This window comes from Chelonus insularis, unplaced genomic scaffold (assembly GCF_013357705.1).
Source record: "Chelonus insularis isolate UGA/USDA-ARS -01 unplaced genomic scaffold, ASM1335770v1 contig_93_pilon, whole genome shotgun sequence".
Lineage (NCBI taxonomy): Eukaryota > Metazoa > Arthropoda > Insecta > Hymenoptera > Braconidae > Chelonus > Chelonus insularis.
The window spans coordinates 997348-1018659 of record NW_023276782.1 but is presented as its reverse complement, the minus strand read 5'-3'; the positions used below and the strand labels follow the sequence as shown (position 1 = coordinate 1018659).

Genomic DNA, 21312 nt, shown 5'->3' with positions numbered 1-21312 from the left:
ATTTTTTTGGGAGTTCGCCAACTATTTTGGCGATTTTGAGGGTGAAATAAATTTTTTGAACGTTTTTTATGGATATGTATCTCTAGCTAAGATTCTGAAGTCTTCAAATAGCCCTGAAAAATCATCGTTCGATAATTTTTTCACGAGTTATAGAGGTCTAAAGTCAAAGTAAGGGTCATAAAATGATCTACTTTCGACTTTGGATCTTCATAACTCGTGAAAAAATCATCAGACGATGATTTTACAGGGCTATTTGAAAACTGCAGAATCTTAGCTAGAAATACATATCCATAAAAAACGTTCAAAAAATTTATTTCACCCTCAAAATCGCCAAAATAGTTGGCGAACTCCCAAAAAAATGTGATTTTTTTTATATTTTAGCGATTTTAAGGGTGAAAGAAATTTTTTTTAATGAATCTATGGATATCGTCAGATAGCTTAGATTTTATTGCTTCTAAAACGTCCCTAAAAACGGTCATTGGACCGTCCGTTCATGAGTTATAATGGTTTAAAGTGAAGGAGATGATGATTTCCAATGTGTATCCAGTTTTACCCTCGTTTTGAGTGTGTTAAAGTGAGTTTTTCCGGACGGTGCCCGGATTCCGCATTTCTACGCATCAAGACGAAGAGAATGAGTGGTCGAACTTGAAAATCGGAGTACTTTTATTTTTTGGTCAAAAAAAATGGAAAGGGGTACCACTTGCCATTTTTTTGGGTCGAAAAATCAAAGTTGTCCGATTTTGATGATCGACCACTCATTCTCTTCGTCTCAATGCGTAGAAATGCGGAATCGGGTCAAACTTATGAAAAGTCAATTTTTTCACTCCTAAAACGGCGTAAAACCGGAACTTGCCTTAATTTTAGCATCAATTTTGCAACAATTATGATTTGCACTATATCGACTTTCTCCCTCTCGTTCAGATCTTTCATTTAAGTCCTCAATCAACCCCATACCACCATTAGCATAGAAGTTATGCACATTTTTATATCTTACAGTTTTTCATACCATAATAAATTAACTCCAAATAGAAAAGGACTTCAATGTTTATCACAATCTATTCAATGCTTCTAAACTAATGATAATTAAAGATATAGGAATGTAATTATAATAAGAAATATTGTGAATACCGATATATAAAATATGTATAACAAATACAAACATATAAAAATTCAAATCAAAGTTAAATGTAATTGAAATATATCGATAGAATTTTATTTATCATAACCACTCGTTAAATAAAAAAAAATTTATCCATAGCTTTTGTATCGCATGAACACGTGGTTATAAAACCAATTTCAACAAACAGTAAAAAAGAAAAATCCCACGGTTTTTCATAAAACAGAGAAAAGACTGATAATCAAAGAGAGAAACACTGTGCAAGGTTTTGTTTTTTAATATGAGGTTGTTGAAATTAAAAATAAAAAAATAAACAGTGATATTGAGGCCACTCTAAAGGTTCATCTATCTTTTAACAATATTAAATTTTAAACAGTATTGGATTATATTAATAGCATCTATTCAATTTCTACATCATATAATATTATATCAAAAATGATATTCTATTTAGTGGGTAAAATAGTCTGATTAATTAAAAAAATTCATCAACCAACTATCGCTATAATAATAATCATAATAACCATCTGTTTTTTTTGGCAATGCTTTCTTTTAAGCTCCAATATCCTTGTTTATTATAAGCAAATATAAATAAATTGATGTAGAGATTTGACTAATGTTCAAATTGTTATGTATTTGAATCTCAATTATGTCAAAGTGAACAAACTAGTTGATTAAAAACAATTTTTAATCATTTATAAAACCTGTTACACACAAATATATCTGAAAAATTTCAATTTCGATTGTTGAACCCATTACTATAATTTTCCTATATTGGGTAGATGATAATTCTCAATCTGTTCACACAGAAATATTGGAACAATTTATTCCAGCATTTGAATTGATTCATACAAAATTTTTATTAAAAAAAAAAAAAAAATCATTGTGAGTTTCTACATTGATTTAACGGAAACACACTAGTTCAATGATCTCCAATTCTGATCTCCATTCATTCTACAGTTACGGTCATTATTCCATCTATATGACAGATGACAATTACCATTCTAATAGTCTTGTACGCATCATAATTAGTGTCAATAAAAATTAAACTTGTTTCGAGATAATTAATAAGATACATCCGGTCAGAAATTTCATTCTGAACAAAGCATCAATCTAACAGTCAAACACGAGAGTTAATCTAGAGGTTGAAAAAAGTGGTATAGACATTCAAAACATTTTTAGTTTTGCTCTCACGTTCGGAATCCACTACACTTTGGTCTTTAGCTGGCCAGACTTTCAATCTATTTTTAACGATAAGTGATAACATTTTACCAAATTTATTGTTGAGAGTAAATTACTTGCAAGTTACGGTTAAAGTGCACTATGGTCTTTTGCATTTAGTTTATCGACTATGTGATTACCATTTTATCGAAGCCCTGATTTGCGAGGCACTCAGTACCAAAAAGAAAGTGAGAAAGAGATTGGAGGTTTGCGACTTTAGAAGATATATTCATGTATACTTATCGACATCGTCGTTTGCATTTTTTATGTATTTCTCTTAGTAAGAACCTTTGATCAATTGATGCCAATTCTTTTCAAGTCCTTCATGTGCTCTATAAAATATTTGTATTCAACATTCACCTTCCACTGAAACGAGTTATTTTAAAATAAAATAATAACTTTATGAAGTGATTTTTCAAATGAAAAATATATAAAGTATGCTGTCTAACTTTGTTTAAAATGATAAGGATAATATTTAAAATATTTTTGATGTTAAAAAATAATGTCGCTGTTATTTTATTTGTTTTTAAATAATAAATAATCTACAGTATTAATTGGGTCAAACAATATTACGTAAACTCTATTTACGTTGTTTCTTTTTTTAAGTATAATCTATTTTTCCTGAATTCGTTATTTTTTTATGTACGATGCTATAATTTGTACGCGACCCCGTTAATAACTTCAACTTCAATAACGGGATCTACATGTAACTATTTTTACCAATCTCTATTTTTCATTAATCTTTTGAACAGTTTCTTTTATTTTAATTATTCTTACAAAAATCCTCCAACGTCGATCCAATCACATTTAATTTAATTAAATGCAACTAATATTTATAAGTTAAGTAAAACAAAAATTATTATTTATAAATTTACTTGCTCATTTATTTTTCATTCAAATCCAACTGCTAAAAGAAAAGGTCATGAAACTTAATCAATGTGAGAAATAATTGCTAATAGCCTTCTTGCGAACATTATGAATTAATTGACAGTTTTTTCCTCTACGATTATAAGTTATTTAAAGCCTCACTGAATTATTCATCCAATGCATAATTTATGTGACTCCGTAATATTAAAATGATCAAAGAAAGTGAAATATGCTGGTATTTATGAGACACACAGTAACTGGAAATTGATGTATCCTTCCGGGAAAATGTAAATCTGGTATTTAACTAATTTTGAATAAAGAGCTAAATGAAGCTGTAGATGAAGGGTCATATGGAACTATAGTAATGGGGAGGTAGATAACTGCATTAGGCCCCCTCTTGCAGTGTACCTCATGGAGAAGGGTCCTTTGAAGGGTGGAATCGTAGTTGAATACCAATCAGTTATGTCAATTGGCTTCAACAAAGTAATGAATGGTAATTGTCGTTAACTATAGTTTCACCCGTCGACCAACCTATTTAGTATTAGTAAACCCTTTAAAAATAAAATGAGTGAAATCACTACTAATATAAACAATGGTACACTTGTTACTCCAAATAAATAAATATCATCTGATTATTTTATTTTTACTCCACTTTAGTCTTTTTTTATTTTTTAACCATTTTTTCCTTTTTTATCGACAACTTTAAATGCTCACATAATATTGAAGGTTTTTTAAAATAAAAGTTTGAAAAATTTTCCATTTAATTCAATGGTTCTGAGAATATTTATTCAGATGATTTTTTACAGTCAATAAAAAAAATTAAAGTTATCTGTTATTTTTATTCTACATGATTCCATTACTTTAATACTTGTGATAAAAAATATAGTAATTTTTTTTCATCATAACAATTTCCAAGTTGAGTTGAAAAGTCATAAAAATATACTGAGAAAAAAATCCATTGTGAACATGTTATATTTTTTCAACTAATAAAATCAAAATCTTGTACAGTCGCAATGAATTTTTTTTGGAATTGACATGGTAATATTTTTATGGATTCAGTTATGATGGCTACTTGAAATAATAAAAAAAAAAAATTCTGTTAAATTCACAGTCAAATTCGCGGTTGTGTATTTGTTTACATTTTTGTATATTTGCAATGTCAAATGTATGTCTGTGTATGTGCATGGCTAAGAATTTAATCAGATTAATTTGATGAGACTCATGGAAGTCAATAAAGTTTCGTACGAGCACCTAAGCATATTTAGCAAACAAAATATATTTGCCATATTTATAATATATTATTTTTAATAAAATTTTTCTTTTTGTCATAGACTGCCCTTTGTTTTTTACTAAATTTAAGAATTTCATTGAAACAATACATCTTTATTGTGCTCGATTATTTTAAATATAATTATCTGAGTATTAATTTATTCTCATGTGTCATTGAATTGATTTTTTTTTTTAGACTGTAATATAATCACATGAAAAATTTTACTTAATTATTCGATACTTTACATTAAAATCACAATAGAACTACTTATGACAGATTTTTCCTAAAAACTTATTACACTTTGATAAAGCAAAGTCTAATTTCTCTTTAAAGGAAATTTTGACAAAGAGACATAAGCTGATCAGAATCTTTCATTTTTTTTACAATATCTCATGACAGTTCACAATAAAATATCCTCTGGTATATTCACGACTTATTTTTCCAAAAAGTAATCAATATGTCTCAAATGTTATTAATATTTAATCATAATATCTGCTATCGATAGCTATAAAATGTATGGCCTATATTAAAACTTATATTTTTATAATTTTAACGAATATCATATTTCAATATCTGCACATGTAGGGAAAAAGATGTTTATATTTAAAGAAAAAGTTCACAAGTAAATTTAATGAGTTCCTGTAGAAAATATAACATAATTATGTATCTATCTGTATAATATATTTATCTGTATATAACTAAAAGATCGATATTATAATACAGGTTTATATTCATCCATTTTCTCACTAGTAACACGTTTCACCACTTTAATGGTTCAACACTTACATCAAGTGTCGTCAAACTGTAGCATTTTTTATGATAAAGTTATAAACTTTTTAAGCAGATAAAAAAAAATAAAACTACATAAAATATCTACTTAATTTTATAAATGTTTTTAACTTTAGCACAGTTTATTGTTGATTTTTTCTCAATTTATCCCTCGCTTAGGGCTTAACTGTGGCATCAAATCAACTAAAATTTATAACTATACGGCAACACCATACTGAATTTAAAGCTTACATGCACGCAAAATGCCAGAGGAAAAAAAGAATTTGCGAATATACAAACAATAAAAGAAGGAATTTATCGAGTAATTTAGTTTACATTATTTATTGAAAATCGCTTCAGGTACAATAAAATTTAAATTATCAAGTAAATTTAAAACAATTCTTTCTGTCTATTGTTACAATTAAATTAACAAATAAATTCTGTTTTAATTTTCAATTATTCGTTTATTATTAATGAAAATATAATAGGCAATTTATTCAGAAATTTTTCATTGACAAAAACGAAGAGGAAATGAGTATATCCTTTATTTAATTATTTTATTAACCAGTATCTTTGTAAATGTTATATTTTATTTTTATTTAAAGAAGTAAAGGATCAGGAAATGTTTTAGTAGTAATATACGTTCAATTTCATCGACTGTTTCACAATGTATGAAGGTTGAATATAGAGTGAAGATGAAATGGGATGACAACGTTGGGAATGGGAATTACATTTTGTAGTTTGTGTCGACCAGAGAGTCGAAGCACAGTGTAAATCGGCGTTTGCACACATGGCACACAATTAGGTGGAGCAATATTTACTATTTGCCAATATGGTGATAGTTAACAGTCCGTGCCATGTGGCACGTTTCTGTTTCTACTCTTCTATTATTCAATCATTGTCAATACGTATACACATGTTAATGCGAAAATATCAAAGGGATATTTTCTTTTGAACTTATAAGTGAGTAAACATGAATATTCGAACTTCATCACGTTCAATAGTTGACCAGAAAAATGGTAGGGCGTGCTAGATTGTCATCAAGGCCATCAAGCGTGACAAGGGTGTCATATTGTGGTATTCAATACGATGTCTTGACCACAAAAATTCTCTTTTAGGGTAAACCATATTTTTCCAGATCTTCTTTAGATAAATCTGAATAAAAATATTTTTTAGGTCGACACATAAATAATGGGCTGACGACAATTCACTTGCGACAGTTCTTAGACTAATTCTTTAAGTCAAAACCAAAACAGATGCAATTCATTCCGTGGAATATTATAAATTAAAAATGTAGAGTTTAATTCATTTTATCATAATGATTTATTATTTATAAGATAATTTATTTCTTACAATTGCTTTTAATTTACCATAAAATGTAGTTTAAAAAGATGCATAATTGGAAAAGTATCCATATTTTTTTTTACAAAGAATTTAAATTTACCTTAGAATTTAATTTCACTTGATTTACCGTGGGGAAATGTTTTATTCAAATAGAAAATTATTTAAAAAATATACATAATTTATGAAACATAAAAATTTGTTTTTACAAATAAATTTAATTACTCTTTACATTTAATTCACGACAATCTTTTCAAAGTAACACCTTTTTTTCTTGATGTAATACATGTATAATTATTTCTATATATATTTATCAATCTGTATAAAGTTGATTAAGCACTGATTGGTAAGAAAGAACTGAAGCGTAGATGAAATCTTCAAACAATTATTAGAATCTCTTAACACGATCTCAATTACGAATGAATTCGAAACTCGTAATAAAGAGAGAGAGAGAGAACAAGTAAAGCTTGTCGACAAAATTCTTGGCAATTTTCCTTTGAAAGTACATACATAGGTAGCGAAAGAGGCACAAACCTTGAAAGCAATTTCAAGAGTCACTGATTTCGTTCCACAAGTACATCGCTAACGCTTCCTTTGACGCGGTCGTTGCTCGAGCTTGTAAGTTTGTACTTTCTCGTATCGCTCAGTGAAGAGATTCCGAACAAGAATTTCCTTTCTGTAATTTCTCACGAGACATCCTCGTTTTCTTGTAATATTACCAAATAAAACAGACAATGTATGACACCATGACAACCATAAGAATTAATGCTAACATCGTTCTCCTCTTACTTTATATTTCATGCACAGTCTTATTATCATTTTATGAGATACGTAGCGTTATGAAAATAATTCTGTATATTTTGTGGCTAGTATTATTTTCATCACGTGAGGAGGTTGGTAACAAATAAACATGGTAGACAATTTAATGTGTCGACGCGATGCGAATTTACCAAGTATTGATAATTCAAATAGAGCGATATTAAATGTGTAGATAGTAACTGGGGAGGTTAATTCGCCGATCAAGCAATAAACTCTCGATAACACAATGAAAGTAGTGTGGGTTATCCATGATCCAATGGGATTTTCATCCACTCGTCGGCTTTCCTCTTCGTTTAGTAATATCGAATCATATATTAGAAAAGTTATTGTTGTACCAAGTCTATATGCTTGAATTCACGTTATTTGAACAATATTTTTCTCATTTATTGGCCAATTAGTTACACAATATTCTACTAACAAGGATGTGATGTACTCGATTTTTCATCACATTCAAATTATCGTTATCAACTGGAAAAAAGTCTCTTCATTATTGTACGGTTTTTTTTTAACATGCAAATTTTTAATTAAATTAAATTTTACACTGATGAATACTTTCTGGATACCATTATTAATTTAATGAAATTTAGTATAACAAGTGGGCAAGTTTTGAGACCCACATAATCTATCATTGCTCTAGTCTTGTAAAAATGTGGAAACGATAACCCTGTAGGTAATGAGGTCGACGATTATCTATAAATTTACCTATAGGATTGATTTAATTATTGACATGTGAGGTCCCATGGCGAAAAAACAACTTCCCTAAACGGTTGATCGTCATTCGTGCACAGCCAGGAATAAAAATAAAGTATTTTAGGAATTTCAACATTTTATATTTTTATAAAAGGTGTTTATGACACTACACTAAATAGTATAATGTGTCTATACATGAGGAAATATTTTCTCTTAATGGATATGAATCTACCTCGATTCATCAATATAAATCACTAGTACGTTTTCTAGTTGAGTTGTTGAGATTTCTTTAGCATTTTATTGTCTTTACTCTATTTTCTGTTTCTTAAAAATATCATTATCTATGCTTTTCGATAAAAAATAAACATAAATAATATTGATCAAGAGAGTAATTATAAGTAATATTTAGGGCAATTGCTTAATAATGTTTCAACTAGTCAATTAATTAACCTTACAAAAGTCATCAAAATGATTCCATAATTGCAAGGTAATTAAATTATGTTTTGAATTCATAAATTAACTGTTACAATATTACATAGTTATTATTTTTATATTCATCAAATGTGGTATTGACTGTTTCAATAGAAAATAAATGAAATACTCGACAATACATTAATTGAAATTTTGTTTAATAGTAATATTGTCGTAATTAAATAATATCTTTTTATATTGTTTTATTTTATATTAGTTTTTTGGTTTATATTCACTTTCAATGAAAAAAAAAAAAATGAAAAAAGAATTTAATAATTTTAATATAAATTAATGAATGAAATTCTTCATTTATATTTGATTTTGAAATGCAATAAAACTTTCAAAGAGGACTTTTTCAATATTCTCACAGCAAAATTGGAACAAATATTTTTTCAAATATTCATATATTGTGTAATATTCATAAAAAATCTATATCGAGTATCAATATTTTTTTTGTATATTTTATTATTGTTTTCTTTTATTCATGGCAGGGCCAAGGATAGCTCGAATATTGATATACTACTTGAAAAATTCTTCTATCGAATTTTGTTTGTTACATCAAAGCTAAGCGAATAATTCAAAATTTATCATACTTTTTAAAGAAATATTTTAAGATCACCATTGGAACAAAAATATTTTTTTGAATGGCAAAAAAAAAAAAATCTAAGAAATTACAATATAAATGTAACATTTTAAGACATTCGATAAAAGGATTTGTAAGAGGATACTTTCAGCTTTTCAAAGACATCCGAGCTATTGTTAGACAATCATTTCTTACAGATCCACCAGAATCTAAAGACAAAAATGACTTTTTTATTCTACTGGATAGCTAACCTTCAGAAAAAAAGTGCAATAGTTTGAGAAAATTCTTTTTAGTGAACAAAATTGAAATGTTTTTTACTTCATAGTAAATTTTTAAGTTTTTAAAAATATAAAAACAATTTAAAATTGGTTTTTGATTTTGGACCAAGTGAGTTGATAACGTTTAATTTGTTATGATAATATTTTAATAATTTTTATTCAATAGATATTATTGTTGTTTTATACAAATCATATATTTTTACTTTTTCTATCAAAGATTCTTTCATCCCTGTATATTGGTCGAAAGGCTAGGACCAAAAAGATGAGTATAAAGTCTCTTAGGTTAAGCATATGATTTACATATTGACACTTCTAAAGAACAAAATTACATAACACTAAGTCAGCAAAGTAAGATAGGAAGTAAATCTGCATTTACTGATAAAAAAAATTCAATATTTAGCCATGATAGTGCAGGATATATTTTTTATTATAATTAATATTACACAAGATAACAAAATGCTGTGTTGTATGAGCAACTTTTGCCTCGTTAGAGCATCCGGGAGCTTAATTAACACCATGTACTTCATATCTGGATAGACATAGAGCTTTCTAAGCTACTGTACTCAAGTCATGAAGTTGACAGAAAAAAAATTGAATATGCAATGAGCTTAGATGACAGCAGACATGTTTTGTGCGTATATTCTTGTTTCTTTTTGTATATATTTCTTTCTTGACTTTATTACCTTTGGTGTCTGTTGCACAGGCCGGCATGAGAGTAGTTGAAGAATGTGCACTCAGCGTGATTGGTGCGCGTCAGAGCGTAGCAGTTGTCTTGCATGAGACGAACACGAGAATTTCTATTTGGTAATTTTTTTTTCTTATACTTTTTATTTGTATTCTTTCTTTTACACACTCAGTCATGATTGTACCTACCTTTAACATCTGAAAGTACTTTTACAGCTTTGTTCTTACACGTACAATCACCTATATGTATCACCCACTCTTCAATGCTTAACGATCCTAACTTCCTGAAAAGTCGGATCGATCGATTAATGTCCGTTCCGTGACCAGGATATCATTGCTGAACTTCTAAGATTTTAACTGAACAGTTGTGAGTGTTCATGTCTTTATTTTTATCGTCAAACTTATTAGAGAGTCATAGTATTTTATCATTTATTATCTACTCCTATAATTACTATTTTTGTTATTTACTGACAATGATCAGTGTAACGTAATGTTCGTGCCTTACAAATTAAAGCTGATGTATCAAGAGTAAAGTCTGTTGCTCGGGACAGTTTCTCTCTTTCTCACCTTTACTAATGTGATCAATACACTGTTCTTTCATAGAAAATTAATGAATGATTAAGAATTTATAATAAGATATTTTTTTTAGGATAGGAAGAAATGTATAAATGAAACTTGTTTTTGTTCTTCATCAAATTAGTTTATTTGAATCTATTTATTTCTATTGAATTTATTAGGTACTAATCATCATGAGCATTAAAATAAAAACATACATTTAACTATCGTAAAAATGGGAAAGATCCAAAGATCAATTATAATCAATCAAACTAAAACAACAGAAGCAGCACCTGGAAGTGTGATAGGATGAGTGCTCATAACAGTGTTTGGTTTAATATTGGAGCCAACACTTCCTGCGTAGACGTTTAATTTTTCAGGGATATTCATCCAAGCAGCAGCATCAACAGTTGAAGGTTTATCACTAAAATTGATGAGCAAAACAACTGGAGAAAGACCAGGCAATCTCCTGACGACACCAAGAACATTTTCTCCCACGAGGATAATCTGGGTGGAACCGTTTTGAACGACAGGGTTTCTCTTGAGTGCAATTAATTTCTTCGTAACAGAATAATGAGACAATGCGTCCATTTTTTGGGCTGCCAAGTTGAGAGTTTTGTAATTGGAGTGAACAGGAAGCCATGTTTTATTACTCGTAGAAAAACCAGCACTTGTGGTACTATCCCATTGGAATGGAGTTCTAGCAGGATCTCGTGATGTAATGTTATATCTGCTTGGTCCAGCATTACAACCTGCTGGATCTACCGTTTCTTTCCAGCTCATAGGTCGATCAATCATACCAATTTCATCACCGTTATATAAAACACCAATACCAGGCATTACACTAGCAATCATTGTCAGTTGATCTGCTCTTTTTTCCCCAAACCGCCATGCCACTCGGTGGTTATCATGATTTCCTACAACCCAGTTGGCAGAAAATCCAGGAGGAATGTTATTTAAATATTGATCCATAGTGAATTTAAAATCTAATGCACTAGAACGGTTGTTTAGAGTTGCTATATACATGAAGTTGAATGGTACATTTGATCCATATTGATAATACTTCATCAAATAATTCATACTGGTATAGGCTTCAGTCAAAAAGATTTTTTTCGATCCACCTGTAGCATCGAGAACTGCTCTCCATGATTTCAACACATCATAAGTCTCATTTTGGTCTGCTGTGTAGATATGTCTCAGAGTTCCAGGATCAGTATCTGGGAGACCAGTATTTGGAATTTTAGGTTCATCTAAAAATCTAGCGTCTTCAACTAAATTAGGTATTGTGTCAATTCTGAATCCATCAACTCCACGATTAAGCCAGAATCTCAAAACATTCTTCATCTCTTCATTCAGAGCAGCACTTCGATAATTGAGATCGGGTTGTCCAACAGCAAATTGATGAAGATAGTACTGTTTACGTTGTTCATTCCATTGCCAAGCTGATCCTTGAAAAATACTCAGCCAATTATTTGGTGGGTGTCTTGTTCCATTAATGATCTTAGCATCCTTCCATACATAATATTCATCGTAAGGTTTAATCCTTTGAACACTTTTTTGAAACCATACATGTTTGTCAGAACTGTGATTTGGTACAAAGTCAAGAACAACTTTAAGCCCGAGAGATTTAGCTTTTGATACGAGTTTCGTGAAGTCAGAAAGTGTGCCAAAAGTGGGATCGATATCAGTAAAGTTGGCAATGTCGTATCCAAAGTCTACCATAGGGCTGGTGTAGATTGGTGACAGCCATAATGCACTGATGTTCAAATCAGCAAGATGCTCAAGCTTGTTTGTAATTCCAATTAAGTCGCCAACTCCATCACCGTTACTATCTTTAAAACTTCGCGGATAAATTTGATAGACGAATGTATTCCTCCACCATTCGTCGGTCGCAGCTTGTGTGTCAGGAAAAGCTAGGTACTTCCCTAGCACTTGGAGAATGAGACACAGAAATACTGACGTACGTAACATCTTTCAAGTTACTATGACTTTTCACACTGACATTCGTCAGCTTATAAATTGATTTTATCTCGAATAAAATAAAAAAAAATACCACTTCAAGATTACCTACTTACTTCTAATCAATTAACGAGATTCACTAATCAATTGATTCCTGTAAAACAAGATAAGATAGTATAACTACAAGTTTAGAGTTTTTTTTTTGAAAATTAATGTTAATTATTACAAACACTTTGAAGAATTCTTTCTTTTACTATTAAAATCAGAATTAAATTAATGGATTTATTATATAAATATATTTGATCAAAAAGGAATACATTCTTATTATACTTCCTGTTTATTATTGATCATTGTAGAAATTAAAAGTGTTAATCTATTGTTGATAGAATACAATGTATTAATAAAAAATTGAAGGTCAAGATTTCAACTTTTATAGTTTCGATTATTATTTTTAAGTTTATGAAGACGATTGCTGTGCTAACTTTATATAATGCGCTCAGTTGTTAGTTTTATTTACTCAATAAACAAAATGTTTGTTCCGTAACAATTTTATAAAGTAATTATGTATAATTTTAGTTAATTATTGTAGATTTGTTTTTCTCATCTTGTCAAATCACATCTAACATTTTCTTTTATTTATGATTAATGATAAAAGATGAATTTATTATTAAACACATTAAATTAATTTAAATAATTTTTTACAGAATCAAAAGTGTTATCTTTAATTCCAATGACCACAAAGCCGTCAGTCTTCATTATGAGATGAATTCTGAGAGACATGGCGTTCTTGAAAACTGAGTAACGAGACAAGTTTCAAGTTTTTGTAAAACTAACTTGAGAGTCACATAATTAGGATTGACGTGGAGTTAGGTTTTGTGGCACATCGAGGAAGTTATTTTATTTCAGGTTCAGTTAGAAAATAAAAAAACATTCACTTATGTAATGCATATGTTTTTTTTATTGCGTCATTTTTCTACAGCAAGAGATAGTAACATAAATAACAATTAAGTTAAAATTACTGAGGCAGAGGCTGGTAAATTGAGTGCTGCAGTATCTAAATGAACTCCAAATGGAATGCCAGAACTATTACTAGCAACATAAACAGTCATATCTTGTGGAATATTCATCCAAGCACTTGCATCTACTTTAATTGGCTGGTCTAAGAAATTGATCAATAAAACAAGTGGTGATGCATTTGGTAGTCTGCGTACAACACCTAGAATATTTTCCGTGACTAAAATCACTTCTGTGCTTCCGCTTTTAGCAACTGGATGTTGTTTCAGTGCAATAAGTTTTTTATGAATATGATAATGAGATGTAGGTGACTGTACTCTTTTTTGTTCAGCTAGATTGAGTGTTTTATAATTTGGATTAACTGGTAGCCAGGTAGTTTTATTAGTTGAGAATCCAGCACTCAAGGTATTATCCCATTGATAAGGAGTTCTTTCAGGGTCACGTGTAACTGCCTTATATCTATCAGGTCCAGCGTAACAAGCTTGTGGATCAACTGTTTGGTCCCATGGGATATCAAGTCCTTCCATACCAATTTCATCTCCATTAAAAATCACACCGAGCCCCGGAAGAATTGCAGCAAGCATTGAAGTTTGATCAGCTCTTGCTGTTCCAAATCGAGTTGCAGTTCGTGGATTATCATGATTATCAACTACCCAATTAGCTATATAATCGCCTTTAGGAATACTATTAAGCCAGCCATCAATACTACGCTTGAAATCGATTGCTCTTGAGCGATTATTCAAGCCAGTCACAAACATGAAATTGAAGGGCACATTAGAACCATACTTATAATATTTCATTATATTAGGTAAAGATGTATAGGCTTCAGACATAATGATACGTTTTTCTCCACCAACAGAATCCAATAATTTTCTCCATGATAAAAGAAGATCGTATGTTTCATTCAAATCTTGTGTGTAAATATGACGAAGATTACCAGGATCGTCTGCTGGTTTTCCACTGTTTGGAATGACTGGCTCATCCCTGAATTGTGCATCTTCATACATAAATATTATTGAGTCAATACGATAGCCATCAGCCCCACGATTGACCCAGAATAATAAAGCTTCTTCCATTTCTTTCCTCAATGCTGGACTGCGGAAATTAAGGTCTGGTTGTTTAGGTGCAAACTGATGTAAATAGTACTGTTTACGTTCTTCATTCCATTCCCAAGCGGATCCTAAAAAGATGCTTAGCCAATTATTTGGTGGGTGCCGAGTACCATTGATTATTTTAGCATCCTTCCAGACGTAATATTCATCATAGGGTTTTATCCTTTTAACACTTTTTGCAAACCAAGGATGTTCATCAGAGCTATGATTTGGAACCCAATCGAGGATAACTTTAAGGCCACGTTTGTGAGCTTCTTCAGTCAATTTAGTAAAATCGTCAATTGTACCGAAAATTGGATCAATTTCCGTAAAGTTGGCAATGTCGTAACCAAAGTCTACCATTGGACTCTTGAAAATAGGTGAGAGCCAAAATGCACTTACATTTAGGTCAACGAAATGATCTAATTTACTGATGATACCTTTCAAGTCTCCAACTCCGTCACCATCGCTATCTTTGAAGCTTCTAGGGTAAATTTGATAGATAAATGAATCTCGCCACCATTCTCTAGCGATTTCGGATGGTTTTGATGGAGGACCAGGTGGTGCAGAAGGAGCAGCTGAGGCTCCATCCAAAATTGAAATCGCAAGGCACAAGAATATTGACTTACTTAACATTGTAAGCGTACTTAGAGTATTTATTGTTTGCCAGTCTTTTTATACTTATACCCACAATAGCTGAGAAAATGATGGATATGTAAGCACATCTGTGGATAGTCATGAATAATTCATTATTCTTCATTTTTCTTTCATATTCTTAGAAATATTTTTTTTTCCGTCATGCGAATAATATTTCAACGCTTTTCATAGAATTACTCACCCATTAATGCTCATGAAAAACTTTATGAAAATAAAAAAATTCTAATCTTGGTTTATACGAGAAAAAATTTGGATATTTTTTTTTTTTCATTATGACAAAAGAATTTTTAATTACGCTATTCAATTTCACGAGATACATTTCAGTTATTATATTTTATAGGTGGTTTTTTATGAATAGATTCAAAATTATTTTATTTAATTATCAACTTTTATTTTACATTGAATTCTTATTTACAAAAAAAGGCAAACATTCATTGACATTGAATTTCTTTATTAAAAATTTTTTATTATTACTTTCAATGTTCATTTATTCAATCATACAATCATAAAATTTTCTAACACAGATAAGTTTAAACAATTTAATATAAATAACACATGAGTTGTTTCTTTTACATTTATTTATTTAATTTTAGTAAATAAATCTGTTGATTGACAATAATTAACCATTTGATTGAAGAATAATACTACCAGATGGAGGTATATTGAAAAGTGTAGTATTTAATGTAGATCCTGGGGGAATCATCCATTCATGATTAGTAGTATAAATAGTCATGATTTCTGGCAAGTTCATCCATCCCGCAGCATAAACAGGTATTGTTAAATCTCTAAAGTTGATGAGCAATGCAGTTATAACATTACCCGATTTTCTACGTACTCCCAGGACATGTTCTCCAACAATAATCACCTCAGTAGATGCATTCTTTATTTTTGATGACATTTTTAAGTCAACAAGTCTTTTGAAAACACTGTAATGAGAGTATTTATCATTTAATTGAGCTGCTAAATTTAGTGTTTTATAATTAGGATTGACACGTAGCCATGTGGTCTTATTGGTAGAAAATCCAGCACTGGTGGAATTATTCCATTGCATTGGAGTTCTTTCAGGATCTCTCGAAGTAAGATAATATTTTTCAGGACCAGCATTACATCCTACTGGATCTACAGTTTCATTCCATGAGAGCCAAGTATCTTCCATACCAATTTCATTCCCATAATAGATGACACCAACGCCAGGTAGAATAGCAGCCAGCATGATTATTTGATCAGCTCTTTTTCTACCGAATCTAGTAGTTGCTCTATTATTATCATGATTATCCACGACCCAATTAGCTTGGTATCCAGCAGGAACGATATTTAACCAACCGTCGATTGCACGTTTGAAATCTAATGGCGTTGATCGATTGTTTAAATTTGATATGAGCATGAAATTGAAAGGAACATCAGCACCTGCGGTATAATATTTCATTGATGATGGCAATGTTTGTAATCCAGTATAGCTTTCTGTCATAAGAATTTTTTTGCCACCCGGACGAGAGTCTAAATGTTTTCTCCAATCATTCACTAATGTATAGGTTTCATTTTGATTTCTGGTATAAATATGATTAAGTGTCTCATAATGACCTACAGGAAGTCCAGTGTTAGGTATAGCAGGTTCATCTAAAAATCTAGCATCTTCAAAAACGTGAATAATGGCGTCAACACGAAAACCATCCACCCCTCGATCAGTCCAGAATGTTAAAACGTCTTTCATGGCTTGGTATAGTGCAGGGCTGCGGTAATTGAGATCAGGTTGTTGTGGGGTGAACTGATGGAAGTAATACTGTTTACGTTGTTCATTCCATGTCCATCCTGATCCATGGAAAACACTTAACCAGTTATTAGGTGGATGTCGTGTTCCATTAACCATCTTTGCGTCCCTCCAAACATAATAATCATCAAAGGGTTTGATCCTTTGAATACTCTTTTGAAACCAAGGGTGTTTGTCTGAACTGTGATTTGGCACGAAATCTAAAATTACTTTAAGATTCAATGACTTTGCTTTTGCTACAAGGGCACTGAAGTCCTTGAGAGTTCCAAAAGTTGGATCGATATCCGTAAAATTAGCTATGTCATAACCAAAGTCAACCATAGGACTTACAAATATTGGTGAAATCCAGAATCCACTGACATTTAGAGCTTTTAAATGCTCTAGTTTACTTGTTATACCGTTTAAATCACCAATTCCATCTCCGTTACTGTCTTTAAAACTCCGTGGATACACTTGATAAATAAATGTATCTTCCCACCAATTTACATTGGCTGAATATACTTGAATAATGGGCAGTAAAGCAACCAACAATACTAACTTTCTCGACATTTCGCTTTACTATGACTTACTTCTATAATTTCACTCATTTATATCTCCTGTCACGTAATGAGTTTATAAAAGTTTTTAATCAAAATCAAGTACTCGAAGGAATGCTCCCAGACTGATAAGACCAAGTTATCTTGATATTTATTATTTCATGGAATCTTTGCAGATTAAACAAAGGTAAAAAAACTCAAATAAAAATTTAAATTTGTAACCATAAATGAAATACTCTTGTATTATCGTTCAAAACCAAGTAATTATAGGTATAATCGTTGGTATTTGAAACTAAATTATACTTCTTGATAAGAACTCCACTAAAATGCATCAAACTTTCGAAGCAATCAAATATGGTCGTCAATCCAATATGATGAATTTACTCACAAGTTGAGAAATTCTCACACACTCAACTTGATAATAAAGGCTATTTGCAGAATACAAATAATTTTGTAACTAAACTTAGCGATGCAATTAACTTTTTTTTTCAAATTAAGATAAAGTTTTTGATATCAATGAGTAAATTATAAAAGTTATATCAAAACTATGTCATACTGCTTTTTATATGCAAAAAAATTTGTAGCAATAAATCGAATAAATAGTAATTTAAAAAACTTACTAAATAATTGTTGCACTGCAATTAACTTTTAGTTGAATTAAAATACCGTTTCTAGTGTCTATAAATTTATTCAACTTGTATAAGTTCTATAGAAGTAAAAAGTTAATATTCTCTACTGAAATAAAAAAAAAAATAACTTTATTATTAACAAAATTTTAAAATGATATTTTTTTTCACTTAAAAGAATTGTATTTCAAATAAAAACAATTTTAGCTGATCATATTTGTATTTTTATTATTATTATTCTGCCAATAAATATTTAATTATGCAATGCACACATTTTGGTATTAAACTCAATTCTATTTTTGATTTAATTAAAATTTCACCTTTTATCAATTAATTCAATTCAAAAGACCTTCGTGGAATTCAAATATCAATATCTGTTGGTTGAATGAAAAAATCAATGCTACTGGCCAGTACATGCATTGTTCTAAAAAATTTAATAATGCGTATCATAATAGATTGCTATTTCATCATAATCTATATCAGATTAAAATCCTATCAAATGTCTTGATAAATTCTTTTATAATAATGATATCCATGCATAATTCTAGGTTCAACATCATTTTATTTATTAACAGTGATAATCATTTTCTATTCTGCCAAATAATTATTGAAGTCATAAAAAATAATATTAATTGATTTAGGAAATGAAACGTTGATCAATTAATCATCATCTTTGATAAAAGCAATAATAAGATCGTAAATACAGTGGTAATGAATGATATAATTCTGGTAAATGGACATTCGTTCAATCAACACGTCAGTCAAAAGAAACGTCATAATAAATATTCAATATGTAGATAGTATATATTCCAACGTTCATCCATATGGCGACATTAATTGTGATAGGTGATTACTGAAATTAATCAAAAGAACAACTGGTATAAGATAGAATAGATGTATCGTAAACTACCAAGAATTATTGTCATATGATGCATGTATCAAGCATTTAACAATCTATTCTTTACATTTATTCTATTCTCCAATACTCAAATGTTTTATAAAAATGAAATTATGTGACGGGTTATTGCTTTTTTGATTCATTCAGTTTGAGCTTTTGTAGCATGAGAATTTATGAGAAGTTACATTTAGAATTATTTAAAGGAAATCTTGAATTTATATTATTGTTCAGTTGAAAAAAAAAAATTCCTACAATTCCTCGATCTACAATAATACTTTCTGTTCAGTACCATCCACACCGTCTGACTAGAAAATATAAAAGCATTTCTCATTCCAATTTTATTCCTTCTGTATCCAACCTGAAATACTTGTCAATATCAAATAGTTGGTTTGCACGTTTGGTGCCAAATCTTGATGTTATACACAACGATTATCATGATTTCCGTTGACCCAATTAGTTGACACGCATGTTGGCATGCTATTGATCCATCAGTCAAAGTACCATTTAAAGTTCTCCTCAAACTTGATCGATTGATGACTTTGCTGAAAATGGGAATCAACGTAAAGGACACATTTTATTGCTGATTTGATGCAGATATGTACTCAAGAATCAAAAGGCTGGAAATAATTTTCAAATGTGAATATCTTTAGATATAATTGATTATCGATAAAACTATCAAGATACATGAATTATTCATATTCATGATACTAAAATAGATGAAGTATTGAACTTATCAAGTTACATTTTTAAGATCCAAGCTAAAATTACAAGTGAATTAATTATTCTTTTCCATCATTTTGATCTATTAAATTCTAAAGATGACAATAACATTTAATTCATTTATTTTTATACTACTTGTAGAGAAATACTTTTAGAAATGAAAAAGAGAATAAATTCAACACAATTGGGTAAATAAAATGGAAAAATAAGGGAAATCAAATTGAATAAAACTACAAGTTGTTTACTACATAAAATAGAACAGTTCAGTAATCTTAAGCCTATTGACAGTCTGGTATCGATTCTGAAAAGAAAACAGAAGCATTTTCTTATCTTACCAACCACTCACTAGTAAACTTAGATATGAAATACATGAAAATAAACTGGAACTCATTGACATATTAAAGCTGACATACTTTATTAAAATTATATATCTTCATATATAAATGAATTTTATGAAAAAAAAAGCATCAAGTGTATCGAAATATGACTATTAAATCACCATCAATATCATCATTAGCATTAGACTAATGCTAAACTGCTTCATGTGGACAGATATTTCCTCTTAAAGATCAATTACCAGAGAATATTAAGTCTAGAATATTTCATCCTGGTTCTTATGTCGACTCTACCTAAGGATGTCACTGTAATACGTATTTTATTATTGAAAAAAAAATTAAGCAGTAGAGTATTAAAGAATTTCCCATTACTCTATTGACTGCCGCACTGCGGTAATTTGAGTCTGGTTGTGTCCTAGTGATGCAAACTGGTGAAGGCAATACTGTGCGTTGTCGATATTCATTCTACTCACTACTATGCAAAGCTTTCAAAACGACTAAAGCCAATTATCCGATGGTCATCGCGTGCCTCTAATAACCTTTCCATTTTTCGATCCCATGTAATTCTCTCATCATAAAGTATAAGTTTAATCTTATGGATATTTGGTGTAAGTGATACAATTTATTTAAAGTGTTCTGCTTTAATAAAAAAAATATCCAGAATGGTTTTGATGTCAAGTGATTTGATTATAAGAGATTCGGATACGCTAAACGACCGAATTTGCGATAACGTTTAAATCACTTAGCCCATCATCATGCTGCTGCTGCTATCTTTGAAACTTTTTAGATAAATTCGCTAGATAAGAGAATTTCTTCAATCTGAAGAAGTGAAAGTATCGAATGGGGCAGAAATTTTATAGATGTTATGTTGCCAAGAGGGAAGCAATTTGCTTTGCCTTTGGTTAGAAATTTACATGAATAGATAAGTCCAAATAAGTATGTACCAATAGCTAAAGAAGATATCACGTAGGAAAGAAAAGGAGAATAGTAGTCATATCAAATAATTACTTCCTTTGTTCTATTTCTTGATTTTTCAGAATATTATAT

General features: G+C 30.0%; 4 protein-coding genes across 4 annotated transcripts in view; 1 reads left to right on the top strand and 3 right to left on the bottom strand.

Moving 5' to 3' along the window:
- The window catches only part of LOC118072429 (protein artichoke-like), a 56732-nt gene that overhangs the window by 10335 nt on the left and 25085 nt on the right, over positions 1 to 21312 (top strand). The window lies entirely within an intron of this gene.
- LOC118072432 (alpha-glucosidase-like) lies at positions 10785 to 12663 on the bottom strand. Its single transcript, XM_035092305.1, has one exon. It carries the CDS (start codon positions 12630 to 12632, stop codon positions 10929 to 10931), a length of 1704 nt encoding a protein of 567 aa, XP_034948196.1. The 5' UTR covers positions 12633 to 12663; the 3' UTR covers positions 10785 to 10928.
- Positions 13556 to 15385, bottom strand: LOC118072430 (maltase 1-like). Its single transcript, XM_035092303.1, has one exon. It carries the CDS (start codon positions 15359 to 15361, stop codon positions 13625 to 13627), a length of 1737 nt encoding a protein of 578 aa, XP_034948194.1. The 5' UTR covers positions 15362 to 15385; the 3' UTR covers positions 13556 to 13624.
- On the bottom strand, positions 15943 to 17729 carry LOC118072433 (alpha-glucosidase-like). Its single transcript, XM_035092307.1, has one exon. The coding sequence runs from the start codon at positions 17697 to 17699 to the stop codon at positions 16002 to 16004; it is 1698 nt and encodes a 565-aa protein (XP_034948198.1). The 5' UTR covers positions 17700 to 17729; the 3' UTR covers positions 15943 to 16001.

Coding starts and splice junctions, on each gene's coding strand:
- LOC118072432 (XM_035092305.1), bottom strand. CDS start 12,632: ATGTTACGTACGTCAGTATTTCTGTGTCTCATTCTCCAAGTGCTAGGG.
- LOC118072433 (XM_035092307.1), bottom strand. CDS start 17,699: ATGTCGAGAAAGTTAGTATTGTTGGTTGCTTTACTGCCCATTATTCAA.
- LOC118072430 (XM_035092303.1), bottom strand. CDS start 15,361: ATGTTAAGTAAGTCAATATTCTTGTGCCTTGCGATTTCAATTTTGGAT.